The 16894-nt window shown below is 36.1% G+C and overlaps 1 protein-coding gene across 1 annotated transcript; it reads left to right on the top strand.

Annotated features, from left to right (window-relative positions):
• Positions 1 to 1954: 1954 nt before the first annotated feature.
• LOC129255665 (uncharacterized) lies at positions 1955 to 13636 on the top strand. Its single transcript, XM_054894005.2, has 4 exons — positions 1955 to 2332; positions 3925 to 4117; positions 7341 to 7573; positions 13397 to 13636. The coding sequence occupies exons 2-4, from the start codon at positions 4021 to 4023 to the stop codon at positions 13619 to 13621; spliced, it is 555 nt and encodes a 184-aa protein (XP_054749980.1). The 5' UTR covers positions 1955 to 2332; positions 3925 to 4020; the 3' UTR covers positions 13622 to 13636.
• Positions 13637 to 16894: the final 3258 nt, after the last annotated feature.

Raw genomic sequence — 16894 nt, 5'->3', positions numbered from 1 at the left:
CATGGTTTCAAAAGTAAATAGAACGTCCCGTTTTCTAGGTAAAAATCTCAAAAATTTGTATTGAGATAAATCCTGTTCTAAAAAATGCGCTTAAACTGTCATCTTCATGGTTGCAAAAAGTGCTATAAATGTCAAGTTTTCAGGTCGGAATATCAAAAAGTTCAGCTCGTGCTTCGCGCTTGCATCATTTTGATTGCCGAAAATTTCAAGATAATGTAAGTTTTGTTTTGTAATTAGGTAGTAATTTTTTTATATCTATTACATTGCGCATATCATGTATATTGGTATTGATGTTTGCACTGTGATGTGCTTTTAAACAGAAATGCACATGTATGCGCCCGATGTATGTGACAGCATAATACAGGGGCCGCGGAACGGTTTTCAAAGTGGGGGGGGGGGGCTGAGCCAAAAGTGGGGGGACTGACCATGCTAAAAATCACAATCATATGGTCATTTTTACGTTTTTGTACACGGTTTTGGAAAAAAGTGGGGGGGGGCTGAAGCTGAAGCCCCCCTAGCCCCCCGGTTCCGCGGCCCCTGTAATAGGTCTTCGCCTTATAATATCAAAAATTAGGCGGGGCCAGGATATTTTTGTTAGGGATGGCAAGGAAACACGAAGGACGTCATATTCTGTATCATTGAATTACAGGGCTATAAGAGTTGCACACTATAACCGGAGTCTCTTCTTTTAGTATCACTTCTACCACTCCTCTTATTCTATTTAGGCATATAGGCCTTTTCTCATCCCCCACCCGCTACTTGAGAAAGATGAGAAAAGGAGCACTCAACTACTTGTAGTGCCACCTCGAATTATTAGGAATCAGTGATCAAATGGTTTATGATAATAATTATAATTTTGACAAAGAGCTGTAGTAATGTTCTTTCATTAGCAGGGGTATACCGACAGAGAGAAAAGCTAACATGATAAAAGCTCATTATTCTCCTGAGTTCATTTACTCAGCAGGAATACAATTCCACTATAATCCCGGTCTCTTTTACTCTGGCGTCTGGCGTCTAAGCAAAATTAAAGCGATGACAACAATCCCATTAAACCGGAGCCCTTATAGTTGTTGTTTCTTTTCTGACAGATTAAAAATGACATTATATGACCATTTACGGAATGATAACCTATTTCTATTATTTATTTCTTGTTCTTGTCAAAGTAATATTGTGTGGAGAGTAAATATGACAATTTGTTAATGCTTAGGGCCTTCCTTTGGGGTCACATTAGTTCAACGCACATCCCCTTGAAAAATATGACAAACACATTGTTGAATGTTGAAATGGTATTTCCTTCTGGTGGTAGGCTTATTATCGTTTTCCATGATAAATGTAAATCGTAAGGTCAGCATAATGGGTAAAAATGAAGAAGGCACATAAGTGGAGAAGATTTCTAAATAGTGGCCAAAGAGCGAAGAGGCCTGTTATTGTTAAATAGAAACCTATATATAAAATTCACTGGCTTACAGATGGGAGGCTCGGGGGCTATGGACCCCATAGTTTTAACGAACAAGGGAAACAGGAAAAAGGAATGATAGAGTGTGAAATATCATATTATTTTCTAAATATTATGTCAAAATACATCATAGAATTAGATTCTTGTATTCAAATGGTTACAAGTTTTGCTCACTTACAGCTTTTTACAAAATTTGCCCGATACCTATCTCTGCCCCCTCCCAATTTTAGGCTAGTTAGAAACCATTTCATGTCTTAGCTTTTCATTTTCATTTTCATTTCCATTTTCTCCTCTAATTTATTTTCTTCTTCTTTTTCTCGGTCGTAAAACTTTTGGTCCCCATCACCTTTAAGCCCCCCTCCCTCCATCTGTACACCAGTAAAGGTCATATGATTTTGGGGAGAAAGGTTTAAAGAAAGGGGTATTTCGACCCCCTCGGATCGCGCATGAAGCGAAATATTGAAGCAGGGATATGTTGCATATCCCTGATTGAAGGGAGAGAGTGCCCAGAGAATGGCGCATTTTTATGCGATCCACCTGCTGGTACATCGCGCTAAATTTGAAGAGCGACAAATTCGAACGTCTACCAAGTATACGCTGTACACGGACATTGAGCGAGCGACTCGCTGTGCTGCTTATCGATGTCGATTCCTTCTTGCTGTCGTCGGATTATTATCAGTTTGCTTTTCAAGTCGATGCTTCGCTGCCAATAAGTGGAATTCAGTGGCGTGTGTAGCTGTGCATCCCATTTCTTCTCATCATATTTGAATAGGAAGCTCATCATCAGCCAGACAAGAATTTCTTGCCTCTTATCAACGAACATTGGATGCATTGCCGGTAAAGACCAAGGGACGGCTCAAGTTTTTTTTCCCTACGGTAAGCCGGGTCAAGTTGGTGGTTATCCGCTGGCTTAGTTTAAGTGATTCACTGATTGGTGCTTATTAGTAATTTCTTAAATCTGTCAGTAAAGTTAGAGTTGATTCAGTCTTTTTCAAAGATAATAAACAAAATATTGTTGTGTCACTACGTACGACTGAAACATCCTGTTTTATTATTATCCTTTGTAAGTAACTTGTTACAAAAGTTCTAGACCTAATAAATTTCTTTTCTTTGTTAACCATTTTGTTATTAGGCCTGGTAAGATTGGTATTGATGAAAAAGTGTTGATTTATGTCCTCCACTTAAAAAAATCCATGAGGGACTAGATCTAGGGCAAATTTTCCCTGAAAAGGTGAAATGCTAAAAGATGCCCTGGAAGTCCCCATTCGCTGGATGGGTAAAAGCTTTTCCAGTTTTGCAAATTTATGCAGTAGGTTGTGTAAAGGAGCCCTGAAAATGAAAAAGTTAATTTTTGGCCTGCTCTCTTCTCGTTGGGGTAGGGTAAGGTTGAACTAAATGCATGCGTAACATATCATGTGCCTGGAACCAGGAATGGATGCAGATGAATAAGAAATAGTCCGACAAATGAAAAGGTACACAATCTACCATATCATACCAGCCAAGGTTGGCCAGGGGGAGACTAGTTATAAAGCAAGAGGCAAAGCAACTGAGCTTTCCACAAGGGCACTTTTGTATTTCATATATCATAGGCTACATAAGCAAAAAGAGAGAACCTGGTGTCCAGTTTTATTGAATTTGATATTTTCAGCATAAAGGTGTATGTTTTCCCCAATACATTTTGGGGGAGAGCAACTGCACCCTTCCACTACTACCATTGGGTACAGCTCTAATGGCCCCACCTGTCATCCACACAGAGCCGTCCTAGCTTCTGGTGGTGGGGGACAAAGTAACCTTCCCCCTTTGTTTTGGTTACAGTATGAATTCCACAGTTTCTGGAAAGATCCCCCTCCCCACCCCTTTTCACACCCAGGTCAGTGTTTGCATAGCCATGGACAGGGGCCGCGGAACCGGGGGGGCTGGGGGGGCTTCAGCCCCCCACTTTTTTCCAAAACCGTGTACAAAAACGTAAAAATGACCATATGATTGTGATTTTTAGCATGGTCAGCCCCCCCCCCCACTTTTGGCTCAGCCCCCCCACTTTGAAAACCGTTCCGCGGCCCCTGATGGATGCTTCAGTAGATTTAATTGTGCTGTAAAAACTAGGCCACTTCACTCCATTTCTTTGAGTAATATTGAACTCTTGTCATATAGTGAAAATTAATCATGACTAATTAATTCAAATTGCCATTAGACAAGAAACCAGATAAATGTTCATTTATTTTCAAGGCAAAAAAATATATGATTCATGATTGATGACATTTTTTTTTCATACAAATCTATAGAACTTGGTTCAGTTAAAATGGGAATAAATGAAATATGACATAGCATTAAACTCCCAATACACGTTTACATATATTTAGATTAAGAACAAATCTATTAGAATTATTTGAAGTTTGATTAGAATTAGACACTGCAGCTATTTTGTTTTCTCTCCCAAAATTCAATCAATAATCACTTTGTTTTCCTAGATTGCATAAGCTTTTGTTGTGAAAGGATTCTCATCAAACACAATGGTCAGTTTAGACTGATGAACGTTTTCCAAGAGGCCAAACCAAACATAGAAAATGCTGCGACCAGTCCACCATACCCTCTTTATGACAGAAGTCTTGTCTTGGAGTCTCACTATTCTGGTGTGGGCTAGCCAGCAACCTCAACCAACAGGTAACTAATGGAGAACTCCATCCAGATATCAGCCTAGTTTTTTAACTGAAAGCAGAAAATGAATGAAACACATCAGTGTCTTGAAATTTGAATATTCTTCAAAAAATGAACTTCTATATTTAATTTATTCCATAAACTGCCATTTATCCCGGAAACTGCAAAATTTCTTGCAAATGTTTCAAATAGTTTCAGACATAATTAACAATTTTTGATTAAAAATAAAATCATCCATCATGTTCTATCAAATATGGCAGTTGATGGAATTTATACAAAACATTGATGGAATATTTTTTAAAGTACAATTACAAAACTTAAAAACCTACTCTTTCAACCTTGATAAATATTCATGGTGTGTAATTGTTTTTCTGCTTTTATTCTAACATATTGGACATCTGGGTGGAAACTTAATTTATCTTTCAACAGCTGTACATCATTTATAAAAGCTTGCCTCACACCCTGGGATTGGCTAAGACTGGATGTTTTAAATTTAACATTTATGTGGAAAATTCTTTCAAATTTATATCCTGAAGTGCTGTATAGGAATGTTATGATTTGAGATTGCTATTGCCTGTCTGGTGCTAGACAGTGTAGCTGTAGACAATTGACAAATGCTGAGAAACAGAGATGTCAAACTGATAGCAGCTGGCCTTTGACTTGCTAGCTTGAATACTAAAGATCAAAAGCAATTTCAATAATATTTACATTCAGATGACCATTCTGGATCTGGGTCAGAAACAATTTACAATTTGAAGCACCATTATCTGGACTTATCACAATTTTTATCAAACATCCAGTTGTGTCAATTGCAAAGTATGAAGGGGGCTTAATTTTTAAATAGTACTCCGTTTTAAAGTTGTTCATGGTGCTTTGAGTGCATGCAGCAATGATTAAACATCAAGCCATAATATCATAACATTAATACAGTGAGGATTTACATTGACAGGTCTGAAGGCAATTTGGAGTATATTTTCACTGTTCAAGGATATTAGATTATAAACTTGACTTTGTTCAATGAACAGGTTTATGTAATAATTTTAATAAACATCCAATGTCACTTCATTCTCACTCTTGCATGAAGAACCTATTAATATAAATAAGCAGTTTGGAAAGGGTAATTAATTGAATTCTGAAGTTAACATACTATCATATCATGCAGTCAAAATTATACAGTTTTCATCCAATACAATTATTGGATCAGAATTGCATTATTTTGACATGCATGTAATGCCTTACTAATTTTTGTGAGAAGAAAAAAAACTTAGCAAGTATCACTATTACTGTAAATAATTGTTATTGTTGATACCATTATCATAAATATGAGTAATCATTATTATGAAAATTATCATTATTATTAAAGCTATCCTTTTCATTATTGTTAATGTTGTGTTTATTAACATTGTCATTTTCATACGGTAATCATAAATATAATCATTATTATCATCATTTTTATCATCACCCTCGTTATCATCATTATTGAATGGTTTGTTGAACAACAGATCACTACATGAAAATGGACCATGGGACATGCCAATGATAATCAAATATCATAGGAGGGGCTGCAACAAAATCACCCTCCCTATGTACTTCCATTGTTCTTAAATGATAAGTTCACATCTACATTAGACAGCTCATTTTTCAGGGGCAGATCATTAACCCATTGCTTACTGTGGATAAACATGATATGATAACGTAGCACTTTCAATTTTTTTTGTTATCTGTCTTGTATAGACCTGTATTTTTTACCTTTTGAATCAATATTTGAGTACCCAATAAAAAACAGCCCTAAAGTTAATTCTGCAAGTCCCGCAAATAATTGGGATCACCATGCATTTAAAGCTAAACACAATTAGTCACATCAAAAATGCTTTCTTGAGAAAGTGGACCCAGAACAGTTTTGAAAGGTGGGGGGGGGGGGCTGAATATACGGAAAACACATTCTGTTGCAAATCAATTTTGTACTAATTAGAGAAGGGGGATCTTCAGTCCCCCACCCCTCTTGGTTCCGCAGCCCCTGAAAAGGTCTTTAATATCAAGGTCAGTTGTTATTATATCATTATAAAGCTTACATGTACATAATCATTCCAATGTGAATTCATAAAATCTAAGCTGAAAAGCAAGCAGATTTCATACCAAAATCATGTAATTGTGCATTTTGTACCAGAATCCAAAATATTGTCTATTTGAACATTTTATTGGATTCTGTTTGAATTCAACTTAAGGTCATTACCATAGCTGGCATCATTTATGTTTAATTGCAACATATAATTCTGCTCTTGTAAGTGTAACAACAAACATCATTCTTATAGTTGTCTTGCTCGAGTTTGATCAGCAACCACTGCAAGGATCAAGGAAACAAATCAAATTAAATTAGGTCTTTAAATGAAGGTTAAGATATAACTATTAAAAATCCTTTCCTTATAAAATTTAACGTGAAGTATACACGTCCTGAATACCTGCATGTGTACTGGATCACAGAGTAAACTCCGCAGAAAGATATTGTTTATTATTAATGTGGGAATGTTAAAATTGCTTTACCCTTTTATCAGAATATCTGATAAGAATCCTTGAGCATTAGGGCAAGTACATGTAGTATATTGTATGTTAGTTTGTATTCTTACGCTAATAGATGACTGCATTTTGTATGCATTTTGTACAGGGTTTTATTGCATTCTCTTTAATGCACTCAACTTTGTTGATCCCAAAGAATAAAGTGACAATTATGTATTCAGTGTTTATTCACAATTAAATTTAATCAATGTGATATTTAATTTTCCTTTATATTTAGTATATGAAAACACATTCAATAAAAAAGACAATCATCCCTAAATCAATAGCACATTGTAAACTTGCCAAGAAGTGAATGTATTGAACCACCCCCCCCCAAAAAAAGAGAAGATATTACATATTTGTTCTCATAACACGTAAAGCATTGACCATAATTGCAACTCTTAAATTTTGCTATGATTTCTTCAGATCTTGGTTAAAAAGATTACAATGAATACAGGTACAATCAAACAAGACTAATTTTCTTTTATTAAATTTTATTTGTATTCAATTGATATTATAGAATCAGAACTCAATTTGGATAATTACCAGAAGTTGAGATGATTTTTTGTTTTTCTTTGAAATTCGTACAATATACATTACAGTATTTTGTAGGAAGTTGACCATATTCCTCATGTGTGCACTGCATGATGAAATTTCAACTACTTGTTAATTTCAGATGATCGTTTTCATATTTGGATTAATGGGAGCCACAATGCAAGAGAGACACGAGATGGAACCTTCAGCTCACCTGGTTTTCCCAACACCCATTTCTCCTTACCCACCACATATGAGTATCACCTGGTCCATCGAAGCAGACATGGACATGTTAAACTGAACTTTACTGATTTCTTCCTCATGACTTTGGATAATTCTGTGCAGTGTGGATCAATGCTTGGTGATTATGTAAAGGTAAGATGATTAATGATGTTCTGTACAGGGTGATGGCATGAAGAGAGTTTAAAATGAGTTGAGGCCACCGCACACCTTACGACTGGTCTGCGACCCAATTTCAGAATAAAATGTAATAGAATTTGATGCTAATATTGAGACTTGGAATATCTTACTGTGTAATGTTCGAAATCATCGTACGAATACCTATGATCAAATTTGTGACTATGCTATCATCCTTCTTAGAATAAAAGCGAATTTAATATCTAGTCGTAATGACGTCATAGCAGTCTTACGATTGGCTACGATTTGAACCTAATTTGGACTTTACTCCAAAATAAGGGCTTGCAATCTTTCAAAATTGTTATAATATTATTATTTCAATTAATTTCAACCTCAAATAAAATGATATGTTCCATTCACATCTTCAGAAAATGAGCAAAATGCGATTTGTTCCTAAATCGGGTCGCAGACCAGTCGTAAGGTGTGCGGTCGCCTTTAGAACTTCAGATTCGGTACAGAATATACCTGTAAATTCTCACTTCAGTACTTATAAAGATGTACATGTTGTTAGATAGCTAGGTTCCATGACATTTACTCCGGCGACAATTGCTCCACTCTAAATTCCACACACTAATCGAATGACCAACTTCAACCGTGGGTTTAACACTATAGGACCAGTGGCGTACCTGGCATATTTCGTCAGGGGGGGCAAGCGACAAGGATGAGCAAGGTGGGGGGGGGGTTGTAGGCATGGACGTATATAGGCACAATTTTTCAAGGGGGGGGGGTCTGATAAACATTGCCCAAATATCAACTTCACAGTTTTTAATTTTCGAGCGAGCGAACATTTTTTTTTCAATTATTATTTAGCTTTTTTACATGATGTGAAACGTGCAGAAATTATACATTCGGTCATAAAATTACCAATACACGAGGATATTTGGGCACCTCGCAGTCCTCGTTGCCCTGCATTTTGCAGCCAACCCCCCCTTACACGTTTTAATGTGTAGGTCTGGCAGTGGCACTGAAGATGGGAAAGGTTACCCAGGGGTAGACCAAAAGCTTCGGTCTCTGTTATGTTGGTTGTCCAGCTGAACTCCATTGGCTTCACTCACCAAATACAGAGACCGAAGTTCTAGCGCGATCTGTACAGGGGACTCAATGGCCATATATTTATGTGTATTATGTTTGGATAAAACAGGGCAGTGAAGTTGCGCGACAGCCGAGGTAAGTCACTGTTTTTGTTCCTTTTAACTTGATTTTCCCCGTTTTTTGGCAATTAATGCCAAGAGGGAATATTAATTTGCATTTCGGTCGCGTTAATTTTCAAAAGTTTGATTCATTAAAGACAAAAATTGAAGAGCCCCGACGGGGGGGATTTTGCATTGTAAGTCCCCTAATGGTGGCTGCACGATAGCGAGCCGTCTGTGTACGAGGAGAAATCTAAAGAATAAAAAAATGTTTAAAAACTCCTCAAAACAGACGGCTGCCAGCTGTCTAAAAACCCAGGGGGTGCCCAATAAAACTGTTGGGATCTGGCTACTACTAATTTTTGCTATTGGGCGATTGCACTTTATTGTCAAAATTAAACCTTTTTTTTTTGTATATCATTCCAGAAATGAAATGTATTGGATCATGATCGATATATTTCTAATCAAGTGGTAATTGCAATGTTTATATTAAAATACTTCGTTTATTCCTCTTTGAAGGTGTTTACATTATGTTCCCAATTCTGCTCATTTTGAGACGTTATAAAAGAGGTATTTGACTTTGAAATCAGTTAAAAATGATAATATAAAAATAATAATTGCAAGCGCGAAGCGCGAGCTGAATTTTTTCTAAAAATTTAGACCTAAAACAATACATTTTGTGCACTTAATTATGAATAGGATGGGTATCTTTAATAAATTATGCGAGCGCGAAGCGCGAACTAAAATTTTTCATATTCCTAACTGGACACTAGACGTTCTAAGCAGTTTTACAGGATGGGTTTCTGAACAGTGGGGCGGGCGCGAAGCGCGAGCTAAAACTTTTGATATTCTGACTTAAGAACTGTACATTCTAAGCACTTTTAGTAACCATGAACAAATTGGTTTCTAACTGAATAATTAATTGCTGCAAGTGCGAAGAGCGAGCTGAAAATTTGAGATATTCCCCCCCCCCTCAAAAGTGGACATTCTAAGCACTTTTTTAAAACTATGAACAAAATGGTAGTTAAAAACAATTAATTGGTGTGAGCGCAAAGCGCGAGCTAAATTTTTTTGATATTTCGACCTGAAAACTTTACATTCTGAGCACTTTTCCGACAGTCTGCGGTCCAGTTTTTTGTTTTCCCTTTCTCTTAAACTCTTTCTTCTTTTTCCCCTTCCCCCTTTTTCTCTCTCTTTCCTCTTTTCTTTTTTCTTTCCCTTTTTTCGCTTCCTTTTTTTTTTTTGCTTGTGGCTCGTCAGGGGGGCAATCTGCCCCCCCCTTAGGTACGCTAGTGTATAGGACCCTACCCTAAACTTAGCATAAAACCATATTGCAACCCTAACCCGACATCTTAGATTGAAATAAGCCTGGAGCAATTGCCACAGGAGCAAATGTCGTGTCAGTGTTAGATAGATGGAAAAATTTAACTTGACAAGGTTGTGTTAGACTGTACTTAGTGAAATGTTTGAAATTTTCAAACATTTCTCTCTGTGTATTTCCCGTCACCAGGAAAAGCAGTGTATGAGTGCATTCACGTGTGATTTTATTTTATGCTTGTAGTAAGTGTTAGGGAGGGGAAGAGAGGTAGAGGGTATACCAAGGAGCAGAAACCAGTTAGAAAAGTAGAGATGTCATGTGGCTGTTAAGATACAGTATGTCTACACTGATGTAAAAGGACGAGAGGCAAAAATGCAGACCAACCTGATGAATAGCTCTATGCACTCCATTAGGCTCTGTTGCAGAAATAGGGCAATTTGCTATCAGATATGTGTGTTGAGAGAGAAGAAAGAAAAAAAAAGAGGGAGAGGGAGAGAGAAGGGGGAGTGGGGATGAGTTAGATAATATGATGATGAGAAAGAGATAAAGAAAGAGAGAGGGAGACAGAGAGGAAGAGTGTGGGGGTAACTAAGATGATATAATGGTGAGAGAGGAGGGAGAGAGAGTTAAAGCGAGGTAGAAAGAGGAGAGGGGTAGTGGGAAGATGAGGAATGGGGGAAGCAGATAGTGAGAGAATGAGGATTAAGAAAGAGTGATAGAGAGAGAAGGAGAGGGAGAGAAGTGCTCAGAGAGAAAGGGATGACTCAGAGCAAGGAAAAGAAGACCCCTTTCGGCATAAATGGATCCTCTTTCCATTAGATTCTGTGGGGTCATGTGAGGTCCTATATTTGCTATCTTGAAAGTCAAGCTATCCTGACATCTTGTTAGTGGACAGTCGCATTTAACCCTCTCTACAGTTATTGCCAAATATATTGTATACACATGCAGGCGAGGCAATCAATTGAGAGAAATGCTTTGTAGTGTCCTAGTTCTTGGGTGTTGTAATTTGAGGGTTTTTTCTGTGAACAGACCCTCTCAATGCGGGCCTAGTATTCAGATACTTTCATGTAATTTGCTGAGTATTTGTTTAGAACATATATATTTAATACACAAAATAATATGGGATATTGTATGCCTGGAATGGTATTTTAATCAGGAGAGCATTTTAGCAACATTTGTTGTCCGACACTGATGACTTTCCTTGATTGTGATTTTGATTAGCTGAGAAACACAAGTTTTTAACTATTACATTATCAAATAAAATCAATTTTGTAAAAAGACATCTGACAATTGAGTTCATAACATATGCCTCCCAAATGCGCATCTATGGATTAAGCACTCCATAATCCGTTATTTTTCAATATGATTCCATCATATGCATACATTAAAAATACAATTATGTAGTGAGCTACATAATATTGTGGCAGGGGAATTGAAATAAAACTAATCAATGTTTAACACAAACGGTGATTTCCCTTTTGAAAATATTCAAAAGTTTTAGTCAAAGGGTATACTTGAGTAAGAATTGGTTATACTCCTGCAAGGTGTGAGATAGCTTATCCTTAATACTAAAGCTGGGAAAACATTGCTATGTATAAAACATTGCTCTTGACCAATACTTGAGTAAGAATTGGTTATACTCCTGCAAGGTGTGAGATAGCTTATCCTTAATACTAAACGCATTGTGATTCAAAATCACTTAGTATTAGTTAGTCAAGCTCATTATGATTTTAGCAAAAGGAAATTGGATAGTTCACTGTAATCAAAGGAGCATGGTCTCGAGTGACTTTCCAATGACGGATTTGGTTTTCATAAATAGAAACTTGGTCAAATACAAGTTTCCTGTTTTCTCTTCCCATCAAGCGCCGATTGTGTCAATCCCACTTTTTCAAGTATACACATGTATACATACATCGGATGATGTCTCCAGTGCTATTTGAATGGCTCCTACCCATGCAAATAAAATCCAGTGCAGTATTGGCGTTCAAATGCACGGTTCCATTTTGGAATTTGCGTCAGGCTGTGCAAATCAATGTTCGTTATGTAAAACATTTGCTTTTCATCTTCCCCACCTCCGGTGGTTTCGCAACGATTGGACATGGACACGATATGGACTGCACTGCAAAGCTATTGATTGGGTGTTGAGATGTATTCAATCGATCAGCATGGATTAATCATGTAATGAATGCTGTAGATCTGCCCCAGAGGTCTTGATGTAAAAGACATTTAAAGAAGTCCAGAAACATCAACTTAGATTTCTTGAAAATACTTGTGGTAAAGCAAAAAGTAATAAAGTACTCATTTGATTGTATGTGTTTTAATTCCACAAATCTAATCAAATTTTTTTAAAAAGATATATAGGCTAGTCCTGCCCCTCAAAAAGTTCAAATTTACCTTTTATATTTACTCAGTAAAATTGTACATAAAAACAAACAAGATACAAATTGAATATTGCAAATTGATATAACTCTAGAAGGTGAATCTAAAGTAGTAGAGAGGGTAAGAGAAAAAAACTGAATCATTATACTTTGGCAGACCCATAGAAAAGTTGAATTGGATATACAAAGAGGAAAGTATGCTTACTTACACGTAATACTGATAAAATAGTATCAAAATCAAATGTACAATAAGAAAGTTATGATATCTGAAAATAAGACAGTAAACGATGTGACACATTCACTTTTTCTTTTGTATTATAATATATCATATAAAATATGAAATATTTCATCAATAATGTAAAAACATTATGTAAAATTTGCTTTATTGAAATTTATTATGATTCAATCAAGAGCTTTTTTTATTTTCAAATCATAAAAAATTTACAAATTTGAAACTCATATGAAAAAATACAAAAGATAAAGTGTTTGACATCATAGAAAACTCCCATTACCAGACCAAGCAAATCTTTAAGATATCACAACTTTCTAATTTTACTTAAAATTCTTGCTTTTTAGCTCAACTAATTTTTCTCCATTTACGCATATCAATTTTTTTTGGTAAGGTACATGTAGACCAAGGGCATCCAAGACCATGTGGCCTTGGATTGTTATAACCTTGTACGTCCACTTGAAAATTAATGTGCAATTATTTCTCTTCAGTGAATGCACGCCAGAAGCAAATTACGACTTGAGTAAACCTCATTATTGAAGTTAAATGTTTAGACTGCTTTTAAAGGGAGTTGACATGTGTGTATGCACTTAGAATAAGATAAGAATAGTTCACTTTCATTTCAAGTCTTGGGTATAAACTGCCACAGTATCCAAATATATTAGGTTTAACAGTCATGGATATTGATATACAGTAATGTTGTTGTTGTAATCTCTTATGATATAGATAATTGATGGCTCCAGCGTAACCAGGCACTGCAGTCAGCTACGACCCCAACCTTATATATCGTCATCACATGAGGTCATATTGGAGTACCATTACACACCAACTGCCAATAGAGTGGTCTATCATCCTAGCCTCTTCAAGGTGGGCTACCAGTTCCTCTCAAGGGCAGAGGCCATGGTGGAGTGGGACAATCTTATCAGAGGTTATTATGGTAAGTCCTTATAACCCTCTGACTACTGTATTTGATAACTCCTATGATAGACTCTGTACAGGGACCGCGTGGTTCCAGTAAGCAATGGGTTAAGTGAAATATCTATGGATTGGAAGGCTAGATGCGCATGTGATCAGTGGAAATATACAGGTAAATCGGATATATTCCCTCCTTGTGGACGGTATCAGGGATTGGTTTAACCAAAGATGATGCATACTGTGATTGTCTTAGATGCCCACCTGAACTACCTTACTACAATCCCTTATTACAGACAGAGGTTCTGTATGGTTCCATGACATTTTCTTCGGCGACAATTGCTCTGCTATGAATTCCACACACAAAAGGAATGACCAACCCTGGATTTAACACTATACCCTATCTGTAACCTAACCCTAAACCTATATCTTAACAAAGTAAAGCCTGAAGCAAGTGTCGCCGAAGGGAATGTTGTGTCACCTTCTGTACATGAAGGTTTCACCATTACCAGGATTGTCAAGTTACAGGAAAAGTAAATAGAGATTTTGTGGCATTTCATATTCATCGAATATTGTAAAATTTCAAATGATTCTCGTCAGATGCTCTTGGAGATGCTCTCATTCCCAAACCCCACTCTGAAAGTTTCAGGTTTCTACTAACACTTGTTAGTAGTCCCATACTTGAAAATCATACATAATATTTATTTGGTTGCATATCACTCTCAGCAGAAATTTGTTAGTTGCGAATCATGTTTATTTACTGTTTATTAAGTGTAGCCTACTATCTTCATTATTTCTTTGGTCGTCAATACTTTGAAATAGTTTCTTCCACACAGTAGTCTCCTGTCCAGAGATACATGATTATTATTTGATTGCAGCATTTCTCAGGTAGGCTGATAAAACCTTGTATCTCAAAATTTAAATATTTTGATGACAGCTCAGAATAAAATGGAGAGTTATGACATGGGTAGCAACCTTCTTTTGCCTCAAAAGAGTTCTTTACCAGGTATCAGGCGATACCTGGTAATTTCTTAACTATCTATTATAATAATCATATTAATGTATCTTCACATCCTTCATGGAATAATAGGTATCAGGCAACAGTTTTCAGACAATATGAGACTGCCACCATTGCTATAATTTCAAAATACTGACTTTCCAAGGTTTTACAGACTTGTCATTCTGCTATGAACAAAAGTGAATGGATGATAGTGCAGTAATTTTTTCATACAACATGATTTGGAGCGTGCTAGCTCATAAGGGCTATTAAAAGGGATGGTCCAGGCTGAAAATATGTATAATTTAAGAAATAGAGTAGAATTCACTGAGCAAAATGCTGAAAATTTCATCAAAATCGGATAACAAATAACAAAGTTATTGAATTTTAAAGTTTAGCAATATTTTGTGAAAACAGTCGTCATGAATATTCATTCATTAGGTGGGCTGATGATGTCACATCTCCACTTGTTCTTTTGTATTTTATTATATGAAATTAGGTTTATTCATATTTTTTCCTCCAAGAACTAGAAAAATTGGATTGGCAACTGATTTAGTGCATTAGATATTTATTGCTGCAACTTATTTCATTATAAGGGAGACATATTATTCACACAAGTATAAAATAATGAAAAAATTATGATTTTATGTAATAACATAAGAAAACGGAAAGTGGAGATGTGACATCATCAGCCCACGTAATGAATGAATATTCATGACGACGTTTTTCACAAAATATTGCTAAACTTTAAACTTCAATAACTTTATTATTTGTTATCAGATTTTGATGAAATTTTCGGCATATTGCTCAGTGAATTCTACTCTATGTATTAAGATATAAATATTTTCAGCCTGAACCATCCCTTTAATTACAATTATGCAAATCTAGTATGCTAGAATAGTAATGGATGTATCCAAATGTTTGTTCTTGTGTGGAATGAAAGGTTGCTCTTTTCTTTAAAGCAGCAACAATCTTTTTGTCAAATTGTGTCAAATAGGACTCTTCAGCTAGTCAGCCATATGTTCAGTCGACTGCATGTCACGTTTCATACAATTAAATTGAGCAATTGTGATAATTGGTTTTTTCTCTCAACGTGACAGCAACACGAAGCATAATTAACTGATGTAGAAAAATACAATTCAATTCAATTTATTTCAGTCTATCTTTACATGACAAATAATATCACTAAAGGGTAAGATAGATGAGGGGTGAAAGAAATTAAAATTTAAAGTCCAAGGAAAGTTGTTTATAAATGTAGGAGAAATGTTATTGAAGCAGGCAAAGTGAGGGCAGGGTTTGCATGTGTATATATATAATCATTGATTGATGATTGTTAATTTGTATTTTAAGCTGCAGAGATCATGTCCAAAATGGGAGACCAAATCAACATATTGATATTCAGTGGGGTCCTTGTTATAGTCATCCATTCCACTCTCATCGGAAACTACATGTAATGCATCATAATGTAGTGGTCCAGACTCATGTCTTTTTTATCACATGCTTTTTGACTTGATTTCCACTTAACAATGTTAATTTAATTCAGGAAGACATTCATTGACATCTGCTGCACTCAACCTAATTCAAGGGAAATACATTTGTGCCTTGGAGGTTCCATTCCTTGAATGCAAGAAGTGCTACTTTTGCATTCGAATGAAAGCTGTGATAGCAATATCCTTGTATGCTGAAGGACACCCCCCTTCTCCCCCTCCCCCTGTGACTTGCAAGTTTTCCTCAGGAGACTAGCCCTCCTCCATTCATGTCTTGTCTTTCACACCTTAGACGATATGCTGGGTAGTTCTTCTCCAAGGGATATGTGCTCTGAACAAGATATATCTCGTCCAAGAATTGTATCCTGGAAGTTCTGATCTTAGAAGTATTATCCTGTTGAGTCATTTGGCTCTATATAGAGCATATTATAAAATAACTGTTTTCTATACGGCCATGCGTCGTGAACTGAACTCGTCTCACAAAAAGGTGGTTTTGTAACGCTTTTTCAATTTTCATTCGGTTTATATACATTATCTCAATTGAACGGAATGATATTGTCATAAAATTGGTATCATTTCAAAGCTGAGCATACTCTATCATGTCTGAAAAAATGAGCGCAATAGCATGTAATTCGCAACACCATGATTGATGGAACAAAAAGTGGTGAGGGTGGGGGGGGGGGGGAGAGTACACACAAAGTCTATGGAAAGTCATGTTTTATATTTTAAACAGGGGGCTAGAGACTTCATTTTAATGCTTGAAGTAAGTAGTATGATAATCCAACTCTCTTTTACAATTTATTTCGATTGATTAAATTTAATTAGCGA

Source organism: Lytechinus pictus, chromosome 3, assembly GCF_037042905.1.
Source record: "Lytechinus pictus isolate F3 Inbred chromosome 3, Lp3.0, whole genome shotgun sequence".
NCBI classification, from domain to species: domain Eukaryota; kingdom Metazoa; phylum Echinodermata; class Echinoidea; order Temnopleuroida; family Toxopneustidae; genus Lytechinus; species Lytechinus pictus.
This window is presented reverse-complemented; position numbering and strand designations above follow the sequence as displayed.

Bases quoted from the DNA above. Each gene is read 5' to 3' on its own strand.
- LOC129255665 (XM_054894005.2), top strand. From the start codon at position 4,021: ATGCTGCGACCAGTCCACCATACCCTCTTTATGACAGAAGTCTTGTCT. The intron at 4,118-7,340 runs GTAACTAATGGA...TGTTAATTTCAG, and splicing joins CCAGCAACCTCAACCAACAG to ATGATCGTTTTCATATTTGG. The intron at 7,574-13,396 runs GTAAGATGATTA...CTTATGATATAG, and splicing joins TGCTTGGTGATTATGTAAAG to ATAATTGATGGCTCCAGCGT.